Below are 23,408 nucleotides of genomic sequence, written 5' to 3'. Positions count from 1 at the left end.
ACAACATGTAAAACCATGGTGTATACTTTTTGATATCACTCACTATAAAACACAAAGCAGTTTGGATAATGGAGATAGTCTAATAAACAAGCTTTGTTCTTCTCCAGTAACACTGTGTTGCAGTGCAACAGTTAAGCCAATACAAATAAACACGAGTGATACCTCTTACATCGAATACACAATCTTCACAGCCGGCGTTCAAAGAGATGACAAAACTTTTATATAGTATTGATTTCATCAGAACACTGAAAACGTTAGCAGCTAAATAAAGGGACGAGTGAGCATCCCAGTAAACAAACTAAAGACCAGCTGCATGTTTCCTCACGTCATTAACTCAGTCACAGCAGAACGCTGTGTCGAGAAAATTAAACAAACATCTCCTCCACCGTATACTTTGTGTGGGACAGATACGTCTCTCTCCAATATTATCCACACCTGTCGTCATCTAATAGTAGCAGTGCGCTCTTGAACGCACGCTGAGACTCCACGAAAATGAAGCGAGGGGAGTTAAAGCGCTTAGCTCCATTAGTACGAGTGGAACTCTATGGAGCGAAGTCTGTAGTTTCTAATGTATGAAATATTTTTTTAATACATTAGCCGCACCAGACTGTATACAAGACGCAAATATATACGTTGCGAAATGACTTTTTTTTACACAGAAAGAATCTGCAAATGTTTATTTATATACCTTAATTATTTCTGAATGGTGTCTGTAACACGGCAGTCAAACGGATGATCAAACAAAACAGATTTCATCGTCATGGAACCACTAGCTGCGGAATCTAGCTCTCCAATCAGCTAAACAGACTCAATGACTCCACAATGATGTTTTGGTGAATTTACTTGGGAATTTGTGAAACTGAAACAATACAAAAAGAATGCCATTGTAAGTTAATAATACTAACACAGACAATCATAAATGTGCTAGCATGTAAGCTAATGCTAACGACGCTCACTTGATTACAGCTACATTTACACTGCCAATGTCCAATTCAGCTTTTTTTGTCATATCTAATCTTCTTAGTGACCGCTCACATTACAAAAACTGCTGTGTTTACGGAAATAAAAATGGCTTCAGCTCGAGTCAGCCTCAGTAATGGTGCATTTGTGGCAATTTCAAGGATTTTGTGCAATCAAAGTCAACATTTTCTGAACCAAATTATTGCGCGATTAGAAGATTAGGAAAGAGGGGGATTCATTTTGTAATTTTGGCTCTCATGGTTTACGGGATCACATTATTTCGATGTATGCTTGACGAGCGGTGGAAGTTTCACGTGAGTTCCTAAAACATTTTATTTTCACCGGTTTTGTGCTCCATTGTCAATTATATTTTGGCGAATATTTATGACACTAATCGCTTTTTGATGACTTTCTGGTCAGATGAACGTTCCCATTGAAGACGCATTCCATATAACCAATTTATTGCAACATGTGAAAGAGGCCTGGGTCAGAGCATGGGTCAGATATGAATAATTCAGAATTGCATTGTTCACACAGCCATGCAAAAATCAGAAACAGGTCACATATATGCAAAATAAAAACTGGAATTGACCTGCCGTGTGAACAAGGTCTACATTACGATAGCAAGTACAAGGATGCATGAAAACACTCTTACAGACATCGCATATGGGACAGTTTAGTAAGTATAAACCATTTTAATTATATTGCACAACTTACAAACTTTGCTTGAAGTGATAAATTTAAGAATCCATCCATCCATTTGGGGTCGCGGGGGGCGCTGGAGCCTATCTCAGCTACAATCGGGCGGAAACTAGTAAAAACGCTATATATAGATGGCTAGAAGACGGAACGGCACTTCTACTTCCGGTTGAAAGCACTAAATGGAAAGACACTGCGGCACCTTCAGTAAGCGAACTCGTCCATAGCACAAACAATACCACAGAGCTTTTCAGTATAGTTGCTTGTTTTTGTTTTTTTAAACTATTTGTATTAAGGCCGTTAGTGAAGAAAAATCCATAAATTACCCGCACCGTTTCATGAGCCGCAGGGTTCAGAGTGTAGAAAAAAAGTAGCGACTTATAGTACGGAATTTATGGTATACAGACCTGTCCTATAGGAAAGGTACTGCAGCATCTCTGATGATCTCTTCTACTGCAGCAATGAACAGTTATTCCTTATCCACCAATCACAATCACACCAAATTGCACTCCCCAACATGTGCAACACAACCACATCGTTACGGTTTTACTAAATTACTTCCCGGCTATCTGGGCCAACAATAAATATGTTAACACATTTTAACATGACAATAGTAGAAAAGTAAAGTCTAATCAGTGACATTTACAATTATGGAACATTGCTAATTTTTAGAAGCTCATACCTAATAGACAAATCCAATTAAATCTGACACTGGAAACACAGCTGTGACTGACTTTGAAATTTTAGCTGATAGAATCAAGAATCCTAAGTGCTAGCAGAATAAAGCATCTCTGAAATGCACCATGATAGCATCTTTGTAGAAATTTGGCTTTGGGCAAAATGAATACATAGAAGTCATCAATGATCTCATCCTAGAAACTTCCCACTCTCCATCATAATACTCAAAATCTAAAATGTTTTAAATCCCAGCATGGAAAGCACATTCAACAGCCTACTGCAAGGAGTTAAGATGTGCTCCATTCACAGCCAAATTTTTGACGAGATACACGTTGCAACCTTGGCTTTTTTCGAACAAAAACAAGCATGAGCAAATTGCCGGTGACCAGCAGCAACAGAGGGCAAAAAATGGCTACCACCATGCTTGACGATAGGTTTGGTGTCCCTGGGATTAAAGGCCTCACATTTTCTCCTCCAAACATATTGCTGGGTGTTGTGGTCAAACAGCTTAATTTTTGTTCCATCTGACCACATAATTTTCCTCCAGAAGGTCTTATCTTTGTCTATGTGATGTCAGATGAAACAAAAATTGAGCTGTTTGGCCACAATACCCAGCAATATGTTTAGAGGAGAAAAGGTGAGGCCTTTAATCCCAGGAACACCATTCCTACCATCAAACATGGTGGTGGTAGTATTATACCTTTGGGCCTGTTTTGCTGCCAATGGAACTGGTGCTTTAAATGGGACAATGAAAAAGGAGGATTACCTCCAAATTCTTCAGGACAACCTAAAATCATCAGCCCGGAGGTTGGGTCTTGGGCGCAGTTGGGTGCTCCAACAGGACAATGACCCCAAACACATGTCAAAAGTGGTAAAGGAATGGCTAAATCAGGCTAGAATTAAGGTTTTAGAATGGCCTTCCCAAAGTCCTGACTTAAACGTGTGGACAATGCTGAAGAAACAAGTCCACGTGTGGACAATGCTGAATAAACAAGTCCATGTCAGAAAACCAACAAATGTCGCTGAACTGCACCAATTTTGTCAAGAGGAGTGGTCAAAAATTCAACCAGAAGCTTACCAGGAAGCTTGTGGATGGCTACCAAAAGCGCCTTATTGCAGTGAAACTTGCCAAGGGACATGTAACCAAATATTAACATTGCTGTATGTATACTTTTGACCCAGCAGATTTGCTCACATTTTCAGTAGACCCATAATAAATTCCTAAAAGAACCAAACTTCATTAATTTGTGTTTCGTGACCAACAAGTAGGTGCTCCAATCACTCTACCACAAAAAAATAAGAGTTGTAGAAATTATTGGAAACTTAAGACAGCCATGACATTATGTTTTTTACACGTGTATGTAAACTTTTGACCACGACTGTACATAAACACAAGTACATGTAACCAGCAAGTGTGCCCAAATAGACTGAACAAAAACATTCTCATGTTAGCTACCCTCCTTGTGAATAAAAAAAATACATTTTGCATAATTTACTGCACTACCCATTGGTATAACAAGACAGAAGACATGTCAGCCTTTCTAACAAAGTAACATGTCTTGAGATTGGATTTTTGAAAGGGATTTGCATCGTGATGACTAACGAGTGAAAACCAACCAGCTAAGTGGAAATTTCACACAACAATTTGAAAAGGCTATTTAGCCTTCTCATACACATGATAGACAAAGTAGTAAAACGTGAGAAGGATTCCACCCTTGTAGAGAAGATGGAAAAGGCAATCACAGCCATTCAAAGCAAACAAAACAGCAAACACGGCAATTAAAATCTACCAAAATGGCTTTGAACTGAATTAAACACATTTTTAAATGATTTTAAGCAGCTGGTTCTACTTAGCAGGCACTTTTGAAAGCAGTATATCAACCACAGAGACACTCCTGACACACTTGGGACAGAGACATAAAATCACCCATTCAGCATCCAAACAAGCAAAAAAAAAAAAAAAATAGCATGCGTCAACAACATGCCGTGACCACCCTTGACTTTTTACTTGTTAATGGACTAGGGATGTAACGGTAAACGGTATAATGACAATTTGCCATAAAATTCTTGACAGTAATACCTTTTAATTTTTTAATGACCGAAAAACCGTCATTTATTAACACATTTTAGGCAACACGAAGTCAGGCGCACGCGCATTAGAATCGTTTGGCTTGATAATCATGGCGAACTAACTACACAGACTTTGCTCCGAAGACTTCCCCTCAGAGTAAACTGAGCAAAGCACTTCGTTTCACGTCATTTTCCCTCGCTTCCCGGCGTGTGTTTAAGAGTGCACTGCTGTTAGATAGCGACAAGTGTGGACAATATTGGAGACAGACGCAATTGTCCCCACACTAAAAGTATACAGCGAAGGAGAAAACTATTTGAGGTTGCTTTTATTTTCTTAATACAGCATCCATCAGCTGCTGTGACAGAGTTATAATCAGGTGAGGAAACATGCAGCAGGCGATGTGTCGTGAACGTTGTCACAACTTGTTTATAAAGTCTTTAGTTTGTTGACTGGGATGATCAGTCTTCCTTTATTTAAGTGCAAACTGTATCAGTGTTTAAATAACAACACCAGCTAAAATGTTTTGTCATCTCATCGAACTGAACTGAACGCAGGCTGTGAAGATTGTGTATGAGATGTGAGAGATATCACTTATGTTTTTTTTTGTTGGTCAAACAGTTGTACTGAATCACTAGGCGGCGTTGGAGAAGAACAAAGCTTGTTTATTAGACTTTATCTTCATTAGCCAAACTGCTTTGAGTTTTAATATTGATATCAAAAAGTAAACACCGTGTTTTTTTTACATTACTTGTACATTACATTACATTACATTACTTTTTTAATGTCACAAAGGTCTTACTTTAAAAAACATTCATGTGATACAGCATTTTGTTCATGTGTAATTGTGTATAATTAATTCCTATACAATATATTTCTGCTCAAACCCTTAATGAATCTGTCCTGATACAGCATCTACACGTACAAATAAATGTACATAACTTTAAAAAAAAACAATAAAAAAAAAAACTCCCTATATCAAAATGTAGAAATAGAGCTAAAGGCATCATGTAATGACAAAAAACTGACAAGTTGATATTAATGAATAAAAAAAACTAATATTTGTCTTCAGATAAATGGATAACCTGTATCTATAGCATTTTTATTAAACATTACAAATGACATGATGGTATTACGTTCACACCCCAAAACTGCTCTACCTAACAATCAGTAATCATGATTTCAATATTGATAATAATCTTAGTTATTACTTAAGCCATAATTGTCAGTACTAGATCTCATACATGAACACTATTTTTTCTATATGGACAAAAAGTGCAGTTACGTCTTATGGCCATCAGGTGCCATCTTTCAAAATTCTTACACTGGTTTTTATTTTTTAATCGCTTATGTCCATAAAGTGCTATCTTGCACAATTTTCATATTTATTTTAGCTATTTATGTTATTTTTTCTGCAATATTACTTTGTTTATAATGCTTTTGTTGCTTTCATATCTATTTCTACTTGAGGTCCAGTGTTTGAAATTTTAGCTGATAGTGTTTTTAGCTATAATGTTTCTCCTACAAAAGGAAATCACTTTGAATGTGTTATTTTTTTAAATAAAACTTGGGTTAAAAGATTTCAGTATAAAAACATTTTTAATTTTTTATTTTGAGCACATTTAATAATACCGCGATAAAAATAACTGTGATAATTTTTGCCCACAATAACCGTGATAAGAAATGTTTATACCGTGACATCCCTATAATGGACAATTGTAACGTAAAATAAATTGATAAAAACACCCTGACATGACTTTTTTTCTTACATTTTCAACTGTTTAAGACATCACATAATTAACGTTAATCGGTATAAATTGGGCGCAACCATTTTAGAAGCGCGTGTCAAAGGTTAACCGACAACGAGAACAGCAGAGTTGTTCCGAGATTTTCCGAGAGATACACTAGGTGCATCAGAGGACGGACGTCAGGTGTTCGGTGAATTTAGAAAAGGCAGTTCTCAAAATGCCCAGTAAGGAACTAATCAAAAAAAGAACACAAACAAATACAGTTAAAGTTAAAATTAAAGTACCAATGATTATCACTCACACACTACGTGTGGCGAAATTATTCTCTGCATTTGACCCATCACCCTTGATCACCCCCTGGAGGTGAGGGGAGCAGTGAGCAGCAGCGGTGGCCGCGCCCGGGAATTATTTTTTGGTGATTTACAGGCTGTTGGGAAAAAATGTAGCAAGCTACACAACTTCTTTAGGTAGGTTAATGTCATAGTTTAAATGAAGTGCTTAATTAGTCGATCGTTTGCCCTTTGAAACTCAGCAGTTCCAGACCTGTCAATGTTGTTTATTTGCTGTATCGTGAATGTTTACTTTGATTCATGGCTGTCAACGACAATAATGGAATGAAACTTGCATGGCGTTTATATATTCGTTTAAACACAACTTTACTACAAGTTAGGTCATACACTATATGATAGTCTATTTCAATGTATTTACATTTATCATATACTTGTGTGTGTGTGTATATATGTATGTACAATATATATATATATGTATGTACAATATATATATATATATATATATATATATATATATATATATATATATGCCTCGAATTGTAACTTTTTAAGGTCAAGGCAAGTGTTGCCTTGAGGAGGGCTCATATTTTAGGGCACCAAGGCAAGTTGTAAGGGCACCAAGGCAAACATTATTTTCTTTCCAGGCAGGAGCTCCAAAGCATGCATATATATATATATATATATATATATATATATATATATATATATACGAAACAATGAAATCTCTGTGGCCCCATCCCTCAGATTGGATATCTTGACAGGTATTAAATCCTTCTCCCACTCTCCACCTACCATCATTTATGTTTCTCTGCCCCATCTTTACTTCTCCTCCAAAATGTAGTTGCATGCTGACACCCGTCAGTACGGCAAGCTTTAACCTTTCTTTCATCCACAATTATTTCCCTTAAACACTGCTCGCATGTTTTACAGAGATAATTTATTTTGCGAAAACACAAAGTGTTTAGAGAATGCAGCAATATTCCTGAATCTTCTCAAAATAAGTACACAGGGTTTAACGAGGCAAAGGACAAAGGCCGTACTCACACTAACGAGACTGTGCCGAGGCCCGCTTAACACATAAAGCACGGGTTGTTGTGGCTAGTGTGAGTGTTGATCCGCGCCCAGGCACGGCCGACTTCCTAAGAAGTACGTAGGCCAGGGATCTGCATGAATCCTAGCGGAGTCATAGATCGTTGCTCGCTCCACTTCTAAATCAACAATCCTCGCCTCTATGGTGGCAAACAAATGGTTTCTAACCAGTTTCCCTGGAGGACGAGGAATATAATATATGCAACACTACATGCCATAGGAGGATATGATAACCGTGAAGCCAGAGCTCTTGATGGTAAACAAAGGTGGGCAATAAGGGCTGCAGCGATTCATCGACTTAGTAAACGTCATAAACTACGAAAAGATTGCCGTGCACAAAGAAAAAGATGCCACTGTGTTCCAATCTTTCGGCCAATTTATGTAAAAAGGTTTGTGATCGCCAGATGCCAATCAATGCTGATCACGAAAAATTATCATTAATGGCTCATATCTTGTTTGTTGGCGAGGCTACTAAGACTTCTCGCTGCTACAATACAGCTAACTGTGTATGTCCATACTAGGGTTGTATGGTATACCTTTAGTAATAAATGGAAAACAGTACCTTTGGAAAATATCGTTATTTTTTTTTTTCATCCGCATGCTGCCATTCCACGTTGACGTTGCTGAGCCGAGGAACATGTTGAGTGTGTGAGCGCGCACACACTCACAGAGCGCACAAGCAGAAACAATGAGAGGAAACGGGCAAATAAAGGCAATTCCCCTGGTTAATAAAAAGGGTGCGTGAAGCGCAATATGGAGAAATGTGTGCTTCAAAACTATTGATTAAGGTGATGCTTTACACGAAAGCGCCACACTGCAAGCAGTGCTTTAAAACAAAGGTGGCAAGACCACCTGCGCTTCAAAGTTAGGAAAACATTCAAATAATCATCCAGATCTGCACAGAGTTTAAAAGTAATGTAGTTTTAACTAACTCCCCTGCTGTCCACACAGACATACGTAGACACGCACACAACACAGCTGCTTTGCTTGATGTCTAATATTAGCGGAGTCCAAACCGCCCACGTAGCGCAAACTAATGCAAGTGAAATGACTGAATTGTATAACAAATTGCTACAATTTATATTTCATCTTCAACTATGTGTGTTTTACCGGCTACATGTCCTGTGTACTTTTAGCTACAGTATCGATTTTAGTATTTACTAATGATTTTATTCATCTTAAAGCACAGACCAAGAGTGGTAACAATAATCATTAAGCAATTAATACAATGTCAATCAACAACTATATTATTTTCTAATCTAATCCTAAATTATGCCACACTACATGCAATATATAAGATTGTTCTTCGAGTGCATCCAGAACCATATGTTTAATGTATTGTAAAACATTTTTTGTCAAAATCAAGCCAAAAGATTTTTTTCCGCGATCCCCTATATTTTGAAAAGTATCACAATAAATATTTGTAGCGGGACAACTTTAGTCCATACTCAATGCAGAGCGGCCCCTCCAAGTTATTATCACCACAATTGCGGCTAATAAACTACATTTCTTACAGGTTTTTATTACTACTGTAGAACTGGTGAAAGAGGCTGAAAATGCCGCACATAGTGCAAGAGAGCAGAAGACAAGGAAACATGCTAACGCTAAGCTAAGTGAAACAACAGACCAATAAGTGCTTAGTTTACTTGATATGCATTGAACTAATTTATAACGGAAAGTTATAGATATTACCAAGATATTGATAGGTGGATTAATAGGAGTCTAGAGAAAGGATAACAAGCAAGATGTGCATGATGTGTATGTGCTCCGTGGCTGTGTCTGTCAAGAGCCAGCCAGCCAGCCAGCCAGCCTGCTACCGATCACATAGAAGGGTGGAACGATCCATAAATTGATGCAATTGATACCAAGAGTAGCACAGTATATGAGTGATACTAGTGATTATATCGATAGTTTTTTTTTTTACTAAATCAGTTTTTGTTAATGTTAATAAAAAGTGAAAAAGTCTGACACAGAATGACCTTGACTTTGCAGTGTTGTATGCTTAGCTTTTTTACTAGTAGCATCGGTGCTACTAAAGTAAGTAATTAATAGCATAGAATTTTTTGTAGAATTTTTTTTTTTTTTTAGCAATTTGAAATGTCTTTAATATCACAATTTCGATATTAACACTCAAACAAGGTACACATGCACCCTCATACATATAAACGCGATGTCATCATAAGGCCTCCTGCAACCCTCAAACACAGAACATCCCTAAACTGTGCTAGCACAGTCGCTAACACGTGTGTGGGGCTGGACGATATGGATCAAAACTCATATCCCGAGATAGTTTGGCCACGCCTTGTCTTTCAATTTTCGGGACTGATAGGGATCCCAAATACACAAAAGCAAGAACTAACAAGTAAGAAAGGTAGCTTTTGCATAATAAGATCCCAACTTAAGAGGTGTTTTGAGATAAGAAAAAGAAAATGCCTTGAAAATAATATAATAAAAGTCAAAAATAATCTCCAATCTTCTTTAAAAAATGTTTTAGCTATGCTCAATTCTTCAGCTAACAAAAACACAAAATAACAAAATGTGAATGAAAGTGCACTGGTTTAAGAGGACATGCTTAAACGTCAGCAGCAAGATGAAATTAATTGACTTTTAACAAAGACAGGCTGTGTTCTGAAAATTACTTTGAAAAAGTAATTCATTATAGTTACTTTAAAATGTAATTGAATTAGGAATGGAATTATCGTGATCATTGATCGCGGTTAATTTGATTTCGATCCCGGTGACCAGGTGTTTGCATATTTCCTCGATCAAACATCTGTTAGAAAATACCGCAGTAGTAAACCGTGGGGAAGCAACTATGCTCCGTATAGTCCTGCACGGAATAACCCACCTTTATTGACCAGGATCCTGTGTGTGTCTGTGAATGTGTATGTGTGTTTGTGTACGTTTGCGTGTGTTTTTGTGACAGTATTTGTGTCCGTGTATGGCGCGACCTCCCATTCCACCGCGCGAAAATCAGGCTTGTCACAACATAATTAATGTTTAATCCGTGTTGTGCTGCTTCCCCTTACACAGCTCGGAAATGCAGCCCAGAATAACAAAATAAATATGACTAACACTAGCATAAAAGTTGAAACAACATTAAGAAGGAGCAGTGGCTTTAGTTTCACTATCTGCAGCAGCGCAAAAGTAATCCTGCCCTGAATGCGGACTTGCAGACACTCACAGGAGTCTTTATTAGTCCCGCCTAGCAGGATAAACACACCCACTAATTTAATCAGAAAAAGGCATTTATATATCTAAATATTTTTCTATCTGACTTTTTGTTTATGCGCCTGCAAAGATTCAACTCCTCTGATATAACATGTACTAAAAAACTCTGCATACAGACACTTTGTGATCAAATCATTTTTGAGTTTGCTCCTGAAATATTCATTAAACTTGTTGTATGTGTTGGTACTAGGGGTGTAACGGTACACAAAAATTTCGGTTCGGTACGTACTTCGGTTCAGAGGTCACGGTTCGGTTCATTTTCGGTACAGTAAGAAAACAACAAAATATAAATTTTTTGGTTATTTATTTACCAAATTTGTAAACAATGGCTTTATCCTTTTAACATTGGGAACACTAATAATTCTGCCCACGTTAATCAACATTAAACGGCCTCAAGTTGTTGCTAAGATTAAATACAATGACAAAACTTTTCTTCTACATATAAAAAGTGCAACATTAAACAGTTTCAAGTCAACTTATCATGCTTAATTTATTACAGCATTTGGGAAGCCTGTCGTTGATTTTTATTATGTAAATGTTATATTTTTATCAACATGTGATAGCAGGGATCCTGCCATTCAAAAGTAGGCTGCTCCATTACTAATGATTAATGTAACAATAGCTGAAAAAAATAGTACAATAGCAATAGGAGAGACTACACACACACACACACACACACACACACACACACAGACCGCAAAATGAGCTAACGTTACGCTAAAAGCTAATTAGCCTTCACTTCAAGCCAGGACTGCGGGCGAGCTGAGCTGCAGTTTAAGTTTCTAGAACGTCAACGGGCTCATAGTGATGTTACTAGTAGTTGACTGGGAGGTGTTTAACATTTGGGGAGAGTACGATGCCTTATGCTCACCTGCTAAACACCTATCTGCTCGACGCTGAAGCGCTGACTACATGCGCTCTGAATACGCACTGATTGGCTGTTACCGCTCTGAATACGCACTGCTGATTGGCTGTTACCGCTTTTTGTGTAACCAATCAGATGGTTGTGTGGGTGGGACAATGCTGGGTGCTGAGACAGAGGCAGAAGAAGCAAAGCAGCGTGTTAAGACTTTAGCTTAGAAACTCGTTCGGTACACCTCCAAACCGAACCCCCTGTAACGAAACGTTTTTTTATTTTTGTTAAAAAATAAAATAAATAGGCACACAATATACTTTCTTGGTAGAAGAAACATGAAATATTATTTAATGAGTGCTTAAATATGTTTATCTTCATCCCTTTTAAATTGTTAACGTTTTGGTGTTTCTTTAATGATTTAAAAACAGGTTGGGGCCGTTCACTTCAAGTTTGTGACCTCCTGAGAGTTCACTTTCTGTTGTCATTATTTTTTCAAGTATACATCGATTACTTTGTGCGAAGAGAGTACAGCCTGTAGGTTTAATGTGGACAATTCAATAGCTTAGTTGCTCCGACAGCAATGTGCCTATATGAGTTTAGATTGGAGTATGTTGTTTCTTAAAAGGCAAAGACGCTAATGTCTCCTGTATACATGTTAGCATTTGAGCTGGATGTCCAAACTATGGCCCGTCTGAGTCATTAGTGCGGCCCACGAGACATTACAAGTTTAACAAGAAGATTGGCCCTCGGCATGTTTGTGCCTAAGTTTAGTCACCTGTGAATTGAATCGGAGTGATTTTGTGGGCGAAGACAGAATCGACGATCAATGACTAGGAGTTTCATTTTGGAAGTGACTTGAGCAGAGCATTAGTTTAACTAATCAAACCACTCTACTTTTCCCACTCATGGTATAAATTAACTATAACCAACAAATACAGTACATACATACACACACACACACACACAGTACAAACATTCATATACACATACTGTACATATACAAGCACATATGCATACACACACTTATGCATATAATCACGTTTCATCGAATATATATTACATTGGCAAACTGATGAAGCTTAACCTAATTTTATTATAACAATCTACAAGGTGAATATAGTTCACTTCTCTTTCTTCCCCTCCATTTATCTGCTTTCTTTTGTAATTCAAGTTTTCATTACAAAGATGCATTGTTTCATTTGAAACAAATTGTATTGTTGATTATTGAGGTAATTATTATTATTATTCATTATCAATAGTGTGATGGTATTTGTATTGTTCCATTTGTAGTGCAATAATGTTCATTGTCATTTCTGTGTTATTAGTAACTGGTTCTTTGCTATCATTTTTCGTATTTGCTGATGTTTTTGTTGTCTTATAATACACAAATCGTGCTGTAATGTTTTGCTGTAGCATGTTCTCCAAAGCAGCGTCAAACATATATTTGCGGTCATTTCCCGGGGGTGGGGGGACAGCACTAACTCAGTGGCCTTGTGGTTAGTGTCCGCCCTGAGACTGGGAGGTTCTGAGTTCAAACCCCAGCCGAGTCATACCAAAGACTACAAAAAAATGGGACACATTACCTCCCTGCTTGGCACTCAGCATAAAGGGTTGGAATTGGGGGTTAAAATCACCAAATGATACCTGAGAGCGGCACGCGCCGCTGCTCACTGCTCCCCTCACCTCCCAGAGGGTGAAGATGGGGATGGGTCAAATGTAAGGCTGCAGCTAACGATTATTTTTCTATCGATTAATCTATAGATTATTTTTTCGATTAATCGGTTAATCTATAGATTATTTTTTCGATTAATCTATAGATTATTTTTCCTTTTACCGATTATTTTTTTTATTTAAAATGAAGATGAAAAAATAAATGTAGGCCAGTTTTTTCAAAAGGCATGGCTTTTATTTACAAAAAATTAAAAGTATGGCCACTCAGTCAACATTGACAACAACATGACAAAATATTCTGTAACAATGTAAACATTTAACAAAATTAAAAGTAGCTTATTTGCTTTTAATGTGCAAATATAAAAGTAAACATCCAGTGCAAATCTTAATATTCTGCAATAGTATAAGCATTTCAAAAGTAAAAGTATTGCTTATTTTGCTTTAAAATGTGCAAAAATAAAGATAAACATCCAATTCAAAAAAGTGCAAAACGGAAATATTCTGTAACAACAGTGTAAACATTTCAACAAAAGTAAAAGTATTGCTTATTTGCTAAAATGTGCAAAAATAAAAATAAACATCCAATACAAAAAAGTGCAAAACTAAATATTCTGTAACAACAGTGTAAACATTTCAACAAAAGTAAAACTTTTGCTTATTTTGCTTAATAACACAACAATGATAGTATGATTAAAGTGAAAGTTAATTGTTCGTTTGTACATAGTATACGTAATTGTTAATGTTGTAAAAGGTATTTGCACAACTAATTAACGTTAGCGTTAAAGAGGAGCGCGTCTTTGTAAACACTGAACAGGCACGCCAAACACTCCTCTCAGAGCGAAACGGTGCTTTAGTTTATGAATTTACAACGCAGATACAAATGACACATTCATGTTTTTGTGTAATGATGACAACGTATACTCACGCGGACGATTGACTAGTTGATGGTGATGGCAAGAACGCTGCCGTTGTGCTGCTATGATAGGCCATTTCCGCTCGACACAGTGTGCATACAACAACATTATTAGCAGAGGTGGGTAGAGTAGCCAGAAATTGTACTCAAGTAAGAGTACTGTTACTTTAGAGATTTATTACTCAAGTAAAAGTAAGGAGTAGTCACCCAAATATTTACTTGAGTAAAAGTAAAAAGTATGTTGTGAAAAAACTACTCAAGTACTGAGTAACATACACACACATATCATATATATATATATATATATATGTGTATATATATATATACACACACACACACACACACACATATATATATATATATATATATATATACATACATTGATATATACAGTATATCATTTATATTTATTTATTTTGCCGTTTTTGTTTACATGTTAAAGGTGTTTTAATGAATATACATGCATGTTTAACATATAGATTCCTTTCTTTCATGAAGACAAGAATATAAATTGGTGTATTACCTGATTCTGATGACTTGCATTGATTGTAATCAGGAAGCAGTGCTGGTAACGTCCACGTTTTCAAATGGAGGAGAACAAAAGTTCCTCCTTTCTGTCTAATACCACATGAAAGTGGTTGTTATTTGGCATCTTATTTGTCCACCTTCCATATTCGTTTTTATACCCTTTACAAGAAATACATTGGCGGCAAACTCCGTAGCTTGCTAGCTTGTTTGCGCTGGCTTTCGGAGACTCTTATTTTGAAAGCGCAGGCGCGATGGAGCGGGACTTTTATTGTGAAGACAGGAACTGTGCAGTCAGTCTTTACGGTTGAAATAAAAAAAGGGTCTTTTTTCCTTCACACTTTTGATTGATTGATTGGAACTTTTATTAGTAGATTGCACAGTACAGTGCATATTCCGTACAATTGACCACTAAATGGTAACACCCGAAGTTAGCTCGGAGCCAGTCAGGTCATGTGACCCCTGGCTCTGTTTGATTGGTCCAACGTCACCAGTGACTGCATCTGATTGGTGGAACGAAGTGAAACGTCACCAGTAAGGCAGGCACTTTGAAGGTCTGTCTGACAGACCAAAACAAACAAAGCATGCATTAACAGATCGATAAAAATTAGTAGCGAGTAGCGAGCTGAATGTAGATAAAAGTAGCGGAGTAAAAGTAGCGTTTCTTCTTAGGCCGTTTATTGAAATACTGCCACACTTTTGACGACTTTTGGCGTGCTTTTTTCCCCTCGCTCGCACCGCTCGCATCGTCTGCTTTGCGCTCCGCCATGACGGTAGTGTGACGTAAATATGTGACGCGTCGACGAACAAAAACGTCCTCGACGTATTTACGTAACCGATGACGTCGACTACGTCGACGCGTCGACGTAGTCGACGCGTCGTTTCAGCCCTAGTCAAATGCAAAGGACAAATTTCACCACACCTAGTGTGTGTGTGTGACAATCATTGGTACTTTAACATTAGCACGGCTTTATGATGACAAGTCACAACCAATAAAAAGGTAAACTGCATTAAATATTATAATACATAAATCGTGTGGTAATGTTTTGCTGTAGCATGTTCTCCAAAGCAGCGTCAAACAAATATTTGCGGTCATTTCCCGGGGGGGTGACAGCACCAACTCAGTGTCCGCCATGAGACTGGGAGCTTGTGAGTTCAAACCCTGGCCGAGTCACACCAAAGACTACAAAAAAATGGGACACATTACCTCCCTGCTTGGCACTCAGCATCAAGGGTTGGAATTGGGGGTTAAGTCACGAAATGATACCCGAGCGCAGTGTGCGCCGCTGCTCACCGCTCCCCTCACCTCCCAGGGGGTGAACATGGGGCTGGGTCAAATGCAAAGGACACATTTCACCACACCTAGTGTGTGTGTGACTATCAGTGGGACTTTAACTTTAACACAGCTTTATGATGACAAGTCACAACTAGGGATGTCCGATAATATTGGACTGCTGATATTATCGGCCAATAAATGCTTTAAAATGTAATATCGGAAATTATCGGTATCAAAATTATCGGTATCGGTTTCAAAAAGTAAAATGTATGACTTTTTAAAACGCCGCTGTGTACACGGACGTAGGGGGAAGCACAGAGCGCCAATAAACCTTGAAGGCACTGCCTTTGCATGCCGGCCCAGTCACATAATATCTACGGCTTTTCACACACTCACAATTGAATGCAAGGCATACTTGATCAACAGCCATACAGATCACACTGAGGGTGGCCGTATAAACAACTTTAACACTGTTACAAATATGCGCCACACTGTGAACCCACACCAAACAAGAATGACAAACACATTTCGGGAGAACATCCGCACCGTAACACAACATAAACACAACAGAACAAATACCCAGAACCCCTTGCAGCACTAACTCTTCCGGGACGCTACTATATACACCTCCCGCTCACCTCAACCTGCTAATGCTCTCTCAGGGAGAGCATGTCCCAAATTCCAAGCTGCTGTTTTGAGGCATGTTTAAAAAAAAAAAAAATGCACTTTGTGGCTTCAATAATTAATATGGCAGTGCCATGTTGGCACTTTTTTCCATAACTTGAGTTGAAGTTGTTCTCTTATTTTGGAAAACCTTGTTACATTGCTTAATGCATCCAGCGGGGCATCACAACAAAATTAGGCATAATAATGTGTTAATACCACAACTGTGTATAGCGGTATCGGTTGATATCGGTAATTAAGAGTTGAACAATATCGGTAAAAAGCTATTATCGGACATCTCTAGTCACAACCAATAAATCTATTTCCGGGTTCGACGCGTGCCGGCCAGCGAATCCAGTTTCCCAGCATTGTTTTCATTGTACTATAATAACGATGTTGTTCATATTAATATATTCAAGTGAAACATTACCCTGATGACAGACGAGCAGCCACACCGGACTATATCCACATTGTGCAACCATCATGCGGGGTCTCTCCTGAATGCATTAAAAGTTCATATTTATTCTTTAACTACTATTTAAAGGCAGAAGTACATGTGACTCCACGCGGCCATGGGTGTGATAGAACACCTTCATTAGTAGTCACATTGGCTTGGTTTAAGGCATTTTTTTTTTTTTAAACAATGTCAAACGTTGCTACGGCGGACATGACCCGTCAGCAATTTCCTTAAATCAAAGGCTGATCAAAGGAAAAAAGACAATTCCAAATAACATTATTCGGACTCCACTTTGAGAGGTACAACGTAGCATGAGGCATATTAGGCTAGCTTGACTTACCACGGGTCGAACTCGTGGATGATGCTTTCGAAGCGAATGACGGCGAAAAGTCTGGCGCTGAATCCAGCCAGGCAGGCCAGGAAGAGAATGCTGAACGACAGCAGCGACTGCCACCCCGCCGGCTGTGTCAGCCCCCCGGACAGGCCTCCTTTCCCGCCCGCTGCACCGGCAGCGGCGGGTCGGCTGTTTCCGTGCACCGAGCTGCCGGCATTAGCGGACGCTTTGTGCTTGCTGTCGCTGACTGCGTGGTGCTCCGCCATTTCTGCGTGCGGTGTCAGTTGGCTTGCCAGAGATCCCCCTCCAAGCCAGACTACCGTATTCCCTTCCGCCTCTTTTGACTACGTTTCCTTTCACGACCCCCGGTATTTAAGTTGAAACACTATTTCAAGGGGCAGCCGTTACATCCCGCGACGCACCGAATCCGCAACAGTCAATCCACACGACGCTATTCAGCACCGGTGGAAAGAGGAAGAAGGGATACGAGGGGCGGGGTTACCGGAAGCTGTCGTGGCCTGTCACAAATCGACAGGTAGTGGTAGGCGGGTTAATGCGTCCTTCCACCAATAGGAAAACAGTACTGAGTAGATTGACAGATAAGCCCACCAATTGAAACGTACTCAAGTTAAGCGGTGACACTGACAGCCATTGATGAGGATTTTGAATGTGTGCCATTCTGGCGCTCAAGTCTGTAAGAATAAACCATTCGTTACTCCGTTAATGATGCTTGTAGTTGCTGTATTAGAAAATAAAGGGACATTAAGTTGGAGTTTTGCAAACAACTTTTCGCAGTCATATTAAGATAAATGTTTTTTTTCTGGTACTGCAATAATTATGTTGACCATGGCACATTCTTCAAATCAGTAACCGGTAGTAAAACTCCTGCTTTTCACATGGCCCAAATAGTTCACAGTAGCACTATACAAGATCATAATACCAGGGCCTCCAGTGAGGGGCATTTTGTACTCCCTCGTCCCAGGAAGAATGCTTTGCGGAAATCTTTTATTTATAGATCTTTATCACTCTGGAATAACCTGCCTCCAATTCTCACCGGTATTGAAAGTAAACAGGTTTTTAAAAAGAAAGTAATATTTTATCTGAGTCTTTAAATGAGTTTGCTCGTTGATGATTTGTTTGGTTTTATATTGTGTAGTTATATTTATATGGTAATTATTATTCTGTGACTGTAAATTGTTTGCTTGTTTTTTTATTGATGCTTTTATTTTTTTTTATTTTTTCTGTATTGTGTAGTTATAATTATATGCTTTTACTTGTAATTGTATTGAATTGTGGACCCCAGGAAGACTAGTGGGTTGTTGAGGCAACCAGCTAATGAGGATCCTTAATACAAATAAAAAATAAAAATAAATTCTAATAATGACTGATGATTAGAGATGTCCGATAATGGCTTTTTTTGCCGATATCCCGATATTGTCCAACTCTTAATTACCGATTCCGATATCAACCGATACCGATATATACAGTCGTGGAATTAACACATTATTATGCCTAATTTTGTTGTTATGCCCCGCTGGATGCATTAAACAATGTAAAAAGGTTTTCCAAAATAAATCAACTCAAGTTATGGAAAAAAATGCCAACATGGCACTGCCATATTTATTATTGAAGTCACAAAGTGCATTATTTTTTTTAACATGCCTCAAAACAGCAGCTTGGAATTTGGGACATGCACTCCCTGAGAAAGCATGAGGAGGTTGAGGTGGGGGGTAGGGGGTAGCTAGTATATTGTAGCGTCCCAGAAGAGATAGTGCTGCAAGGGGTTCTGGGTATTTGTTCTGTTGTGTTTATGTTGTGTTACGGTGCGGATGTTCTCCCGAAATGTGTTTGTCATTCTTGTTTGGTGTGGGTTCACAGTGTGGCGCATATTTGTAACAGTGTTAAAGTTGTTTATACGGCCACCCTCGGTGTGACCTGTATGGCTGTTGACCAAGTATGAATTGCATTCACTTGTGTGTGTGAAAAGCCGTAGATATTATGTGATTGTACCGGCATGCAAAGGCAGTGCCTTTAAGGTTTATTGGCGCTCTGTACTTCTCCCTACGTCCGTGTACCACTCCGGACAGAGGCATTTTAAAAAGTTATATATTTTACTTTTTGAAACCGATACCGATAATTTCCGATATTACATTTTAAAGCATTTATCGGCCAATAATATCGGCAGTCCGATATTATCGGACATCTCTACTGATGATATTTACCTCGGGCAGCACAGTGGAACAGGGGTTAGTGCAGTGTTTTTCAACCACTGTACCGCGGCACACTAACCTGACTCTCGCCAGATCCTTGTAGTTCGCTGAGCTCCGCACAAAGATCTGGGACTTCTCAATAGGAGATGTATTTCAGAAGGTGGGGCCTTGTATAACAAATCATTGTATGTGATTGGATAAACCACTTGTCTGTTATCTTGAATGACGTGCTACTTCAACCACTCACATCGAAATCAACCTGTGACGCTGATGAGAGCGACGCTGGGAAATCCAAAACAGAACAGCCGACATATTGGATAACGACTGAGCGGAAAGTTAGAGAACTTTTACTGAAACAACGCAACAATGTCAGTAGACAATCAATGTCGCAAAGCAGTTGCAATAGCAGAATCAATGTCAGCAAACGACTCCTCGCTGCGTGCCGCCATTGTTGTTTGGATCAAACAGTCACTTCGGCGCTACGTCACATCTATGAAATCCCGCCAGGCGATCCAGATTGGTTCATTATTTTTTTGCTAGGAGTTTGCAATGCCCTCGATCCCAGATCTTTGTGTGAAGCAAACTACAAGGATCTGGCGAGAGTCAGGTTAGCGGTAGTGTGCCGTGAGATACTGTCTGGTGTGTCCTATTTGCGTTAAAAATATTTTTTTGCAAACCAGTAATTATAGTCTGCAAATTATGTGTTGTTGTTGAGTGTCGGTGCTGTCTCGAGCTCGGCAGAGTAACCGTGTAATACTCTTACATATCAGTAGGTGGCAGCCGGTAGCTAATTGCTTTGGAGATGTCGGAAAGAACGGGAGGCAGAGTGCAGGTAAAAAGGTGTCTAATGCTTAAACAAAAAATAAAAAAAAGGTGAGTTCCCCTAATAAAAGGTATTGAAGCTTATGGAAGGCTATGCAGAACTAAACTAACATTGAACTGGCTACAAAGTAAACAAAAACAGAATGCTGGACGACAGCAAAGACTTACTGTGGAGCAAAGGCGGCGTCCACAAAGTACATCCGAACATGACATGTCAATCAACGATGTCCCCACAAAGATAGATTAAAACAACTGAAATATTCTTGATTGCTAAAACAAAGTAGATGCGGGAAATGTCGCTCGAAGGAAGACATGAAACTGCTACAGGAAAATACCAAAGAAAGAGAAAAAAGCCACCAAAATAGGAGCGCAAGACAAGAACTAAAACACTACACACAGGAAAACAGCAAAAAAACTCAAGTCACGGCGTGATGTGACAGGTTGTGACAGTACACCTACTTTGAGACAAGAGCTATATTGATGCATGTTTGGTTATGGTTTAAAGCCATATTCAACAGTTGCGACAACGACTTTTTACTGTCAACTGATTTTTTGTTTTTTGAATGATTTCTTCTAGAAGAGTCGCCAGAAGAAAAGCCATTTCTGCGCAAATGTCACAAATTATCCCGCTTACATTACGCCAAACAGCACAGAGACAAGCCTCAAAACTTCTGGAACAAAGTAATTTGGAGTGATGAGACCAAAATTTAACTTTTTGGCCACTCGACCATGCAGCCCATTTTTCTTCAAGTGCCTCCTTATTGTGCATCTTGAAACAGCCACACCACAATTTTTCAGAGAGTCCTGTATTTCAGCTGAAGTTATTTGTGGATTTTTCTTTGCATCTCGAAAATTTTCCTGGCAGTTGTGGCTGAAATCTTTGCTGTTCTACCTGAATCCCTCATTTTCCACTTCTTAATCAGCGTTTGAACACTGCTGATTGGCATTCTCAATTCCTTGGATATCTTTTTATACCCCTTTCCTGTTTTATGCAGTTCAATTACCTTTTCTCGCAGATCCTTTGACAATTATTTTGCCTTCCCCATGACTCAGAATCCAGAAACATCTGTGCAGCACTGGATGAAAGATGCAATGGTCTGTCAGAAGCCCAGAAATTCACTGACCTTTTATACACACACATTAATTACAAACAAACAGGTCACAGGTGAGGATTGGAACCTTGATTAGCCATTCAAACCTGTTTGTGTCAACTTTTGTGCATGTTATCAGATCAAAGTCACTGGGGTATATAAACTTTTGATCAGGGTCATTTGGGTACTTTCTTTTGTCATTTTGATTTAAAAAGAGTAAACACAGTTGTTTGCCAACAAATAGCTTCACACAACCATTAAGCATGAGTGGAAAAAAGGTTTTTGTGTTATCATTCATATTCTCTGAAGAATGGCCAAGAAATCATAAATTCTCCCAGGGTATGTAAATTTATGAGCACGACTGTACCTTTCAGCAGATGTGTTAGTTACCCATGCCTTCGGCACTAATACACCCCCACACCATCACAGATGCTGGCTTTTGAACTTTGCGCCTATAACAGTCTTGATGGTTCTTTTTCTCTTTGGTCTTTTCCAAAAACAATTTGAAATGTGGACTCGTCAGACCACAGAAAACTTTTACACTTTGCATCAGTCCATCTTAGATGAGCACGGGCCCAGCGAAGCCGGTGGCGTTTCTGGGTGTTGTTCATAAATGTCTTTTGCTTTGCATAGTAGAGTTTTAACTTGCACTTACAGATGTAGCGACGAACTGTATTTACAGACAGTGGTTTTCTGAAGTTTTCCTGAGCCCATGTAGTGATATCCTTTACACACTGATGTCGCTTTTTGATGCAGTAACGCCTGAGGGATCGAAGGTCACGGCCATTCAATGTGCAGTGATTACACAATGTAGCGTCCTTGCTCGCAGCGAGGAAAGCCTGGTGTGATGTTTTAAGGATACAATGTTATGCAGAAGTGTACTTATAACAATTGTATAAACAAATTATACCATTTAAAATCGCGGTTGAGAGAGGAAGTGGGGAGAAGGGGAATGTCTTCTTCCTAGGGGGGCATAAGAGAAAATAATTGAGAATCACTGATAACAAAGGTGGACGGATTGATACCAAGTGAATGGTCGATACTACACGTTAGATCGATATTTTTTATTATCAAAAAATATTTTGTTTATTTTGTTATTGTGACAAACTCAGTAAAAAAGTCCCTGGACACAGGAGGACTTAAAGTGCAAAAACAAAATGTTCTAAATCATAGTAAATAGTAGGAAATCGTTTGAATATTTAATTGATCTTGTTACACAGTGTTTTTGTCTGAAAATTGTCCAAAAAAATTTAATTATTCAATGATCTTTAAAATTTGAAGTGTAAAGTATCCAATCCAATCCAATCCACTTTATTTATATAGCACATTTAAACAACAAAATGTTTCCAAAGTGCTGCACAACAATAAAAACAATATTCAAATATTATCCTTAGCTTTAAAGTATGAGCATTAGTATGGCCAAAAACTAATGTGAAGGTGCCAAACAATAGGAAAATAAGTGCATAGTAAATTTTAACAGAAGTTATAACAAAAAATAACCAGCTATTAACAGTTAATTAGCAAGTAGTGGTAATAATAGTATTGAGAAAATAACACAACCGGAAGTGATGGTTTTATTATCATTTACATAACAAATAATATATTGTGATATATTTGGTAATCACCAGAGGCTGCAATATATATTGCGATATAGATTTTAGACCGTATGGCCCACCCGTAAGTGTAAAACCCCAAAACAAATGTATTCCCATGTACAGATGAAGACTGTGGGACAATCATTTCAATAAATGATTGTCAAAAGTACAAACATGGTGGAAAAGCTTGCCAAACTTTGTTGCCAGAAGAAGGCAACCAGATTGTTTGCAT

The 23,408-nt window shown here is 38.4% G+C and overlaps 1 protein-coding gene across 2 annotated transcripts in view; it reads right to left on the bottom strand.

Moving 5' to 3' along the window:
* The window catches only part of stt3b (STT3 oligosaccharyltransferase complex catalytic subunit B), a 116,661-nt gene that overhangs the window by 81,119 nt on the left and 12,134 nt on the right, over positions 1-23,408 (bottom strand). Inside the window, exon 1 of one of the 2 annotated variants that reach the window (XM_061982780.2) lies at positions 17,465-17,939. The exons of the other annotated variant lie outside the window; for it this stretch is intronic. Coding sequence (XP_061838764.1) covers positions 17,465-17,724 — 260 coding nt within the window. The 5' untranslated portion in view covers positions 17,725-17,939. Of the gene's footprint in view, positions 1-17,464; positions 17,940-23,408 lie in introns of those variants that run through there. 2 annotated transcript variants of the gene reach the window in all.

Source organism: Nerophis lumbriciformis, linkage group LG21, assembly GCF_033978685.3.
Source record: "Nerophis lumbriciformis linkage group LG21, RoL_Nlum_v2.1, whole genome shotgun sequence".
NCBI lineage: Eukaryota > Metazoa > Chordata > Actinopteri > Syngnathiformes > Syngnathidae > Nerophis > Nerophis lumbriciformis.
Note: the sequence above shows the minus strand (reverse complement) of the source record. Positions and strands in the feature narration are given on the sequence as shown.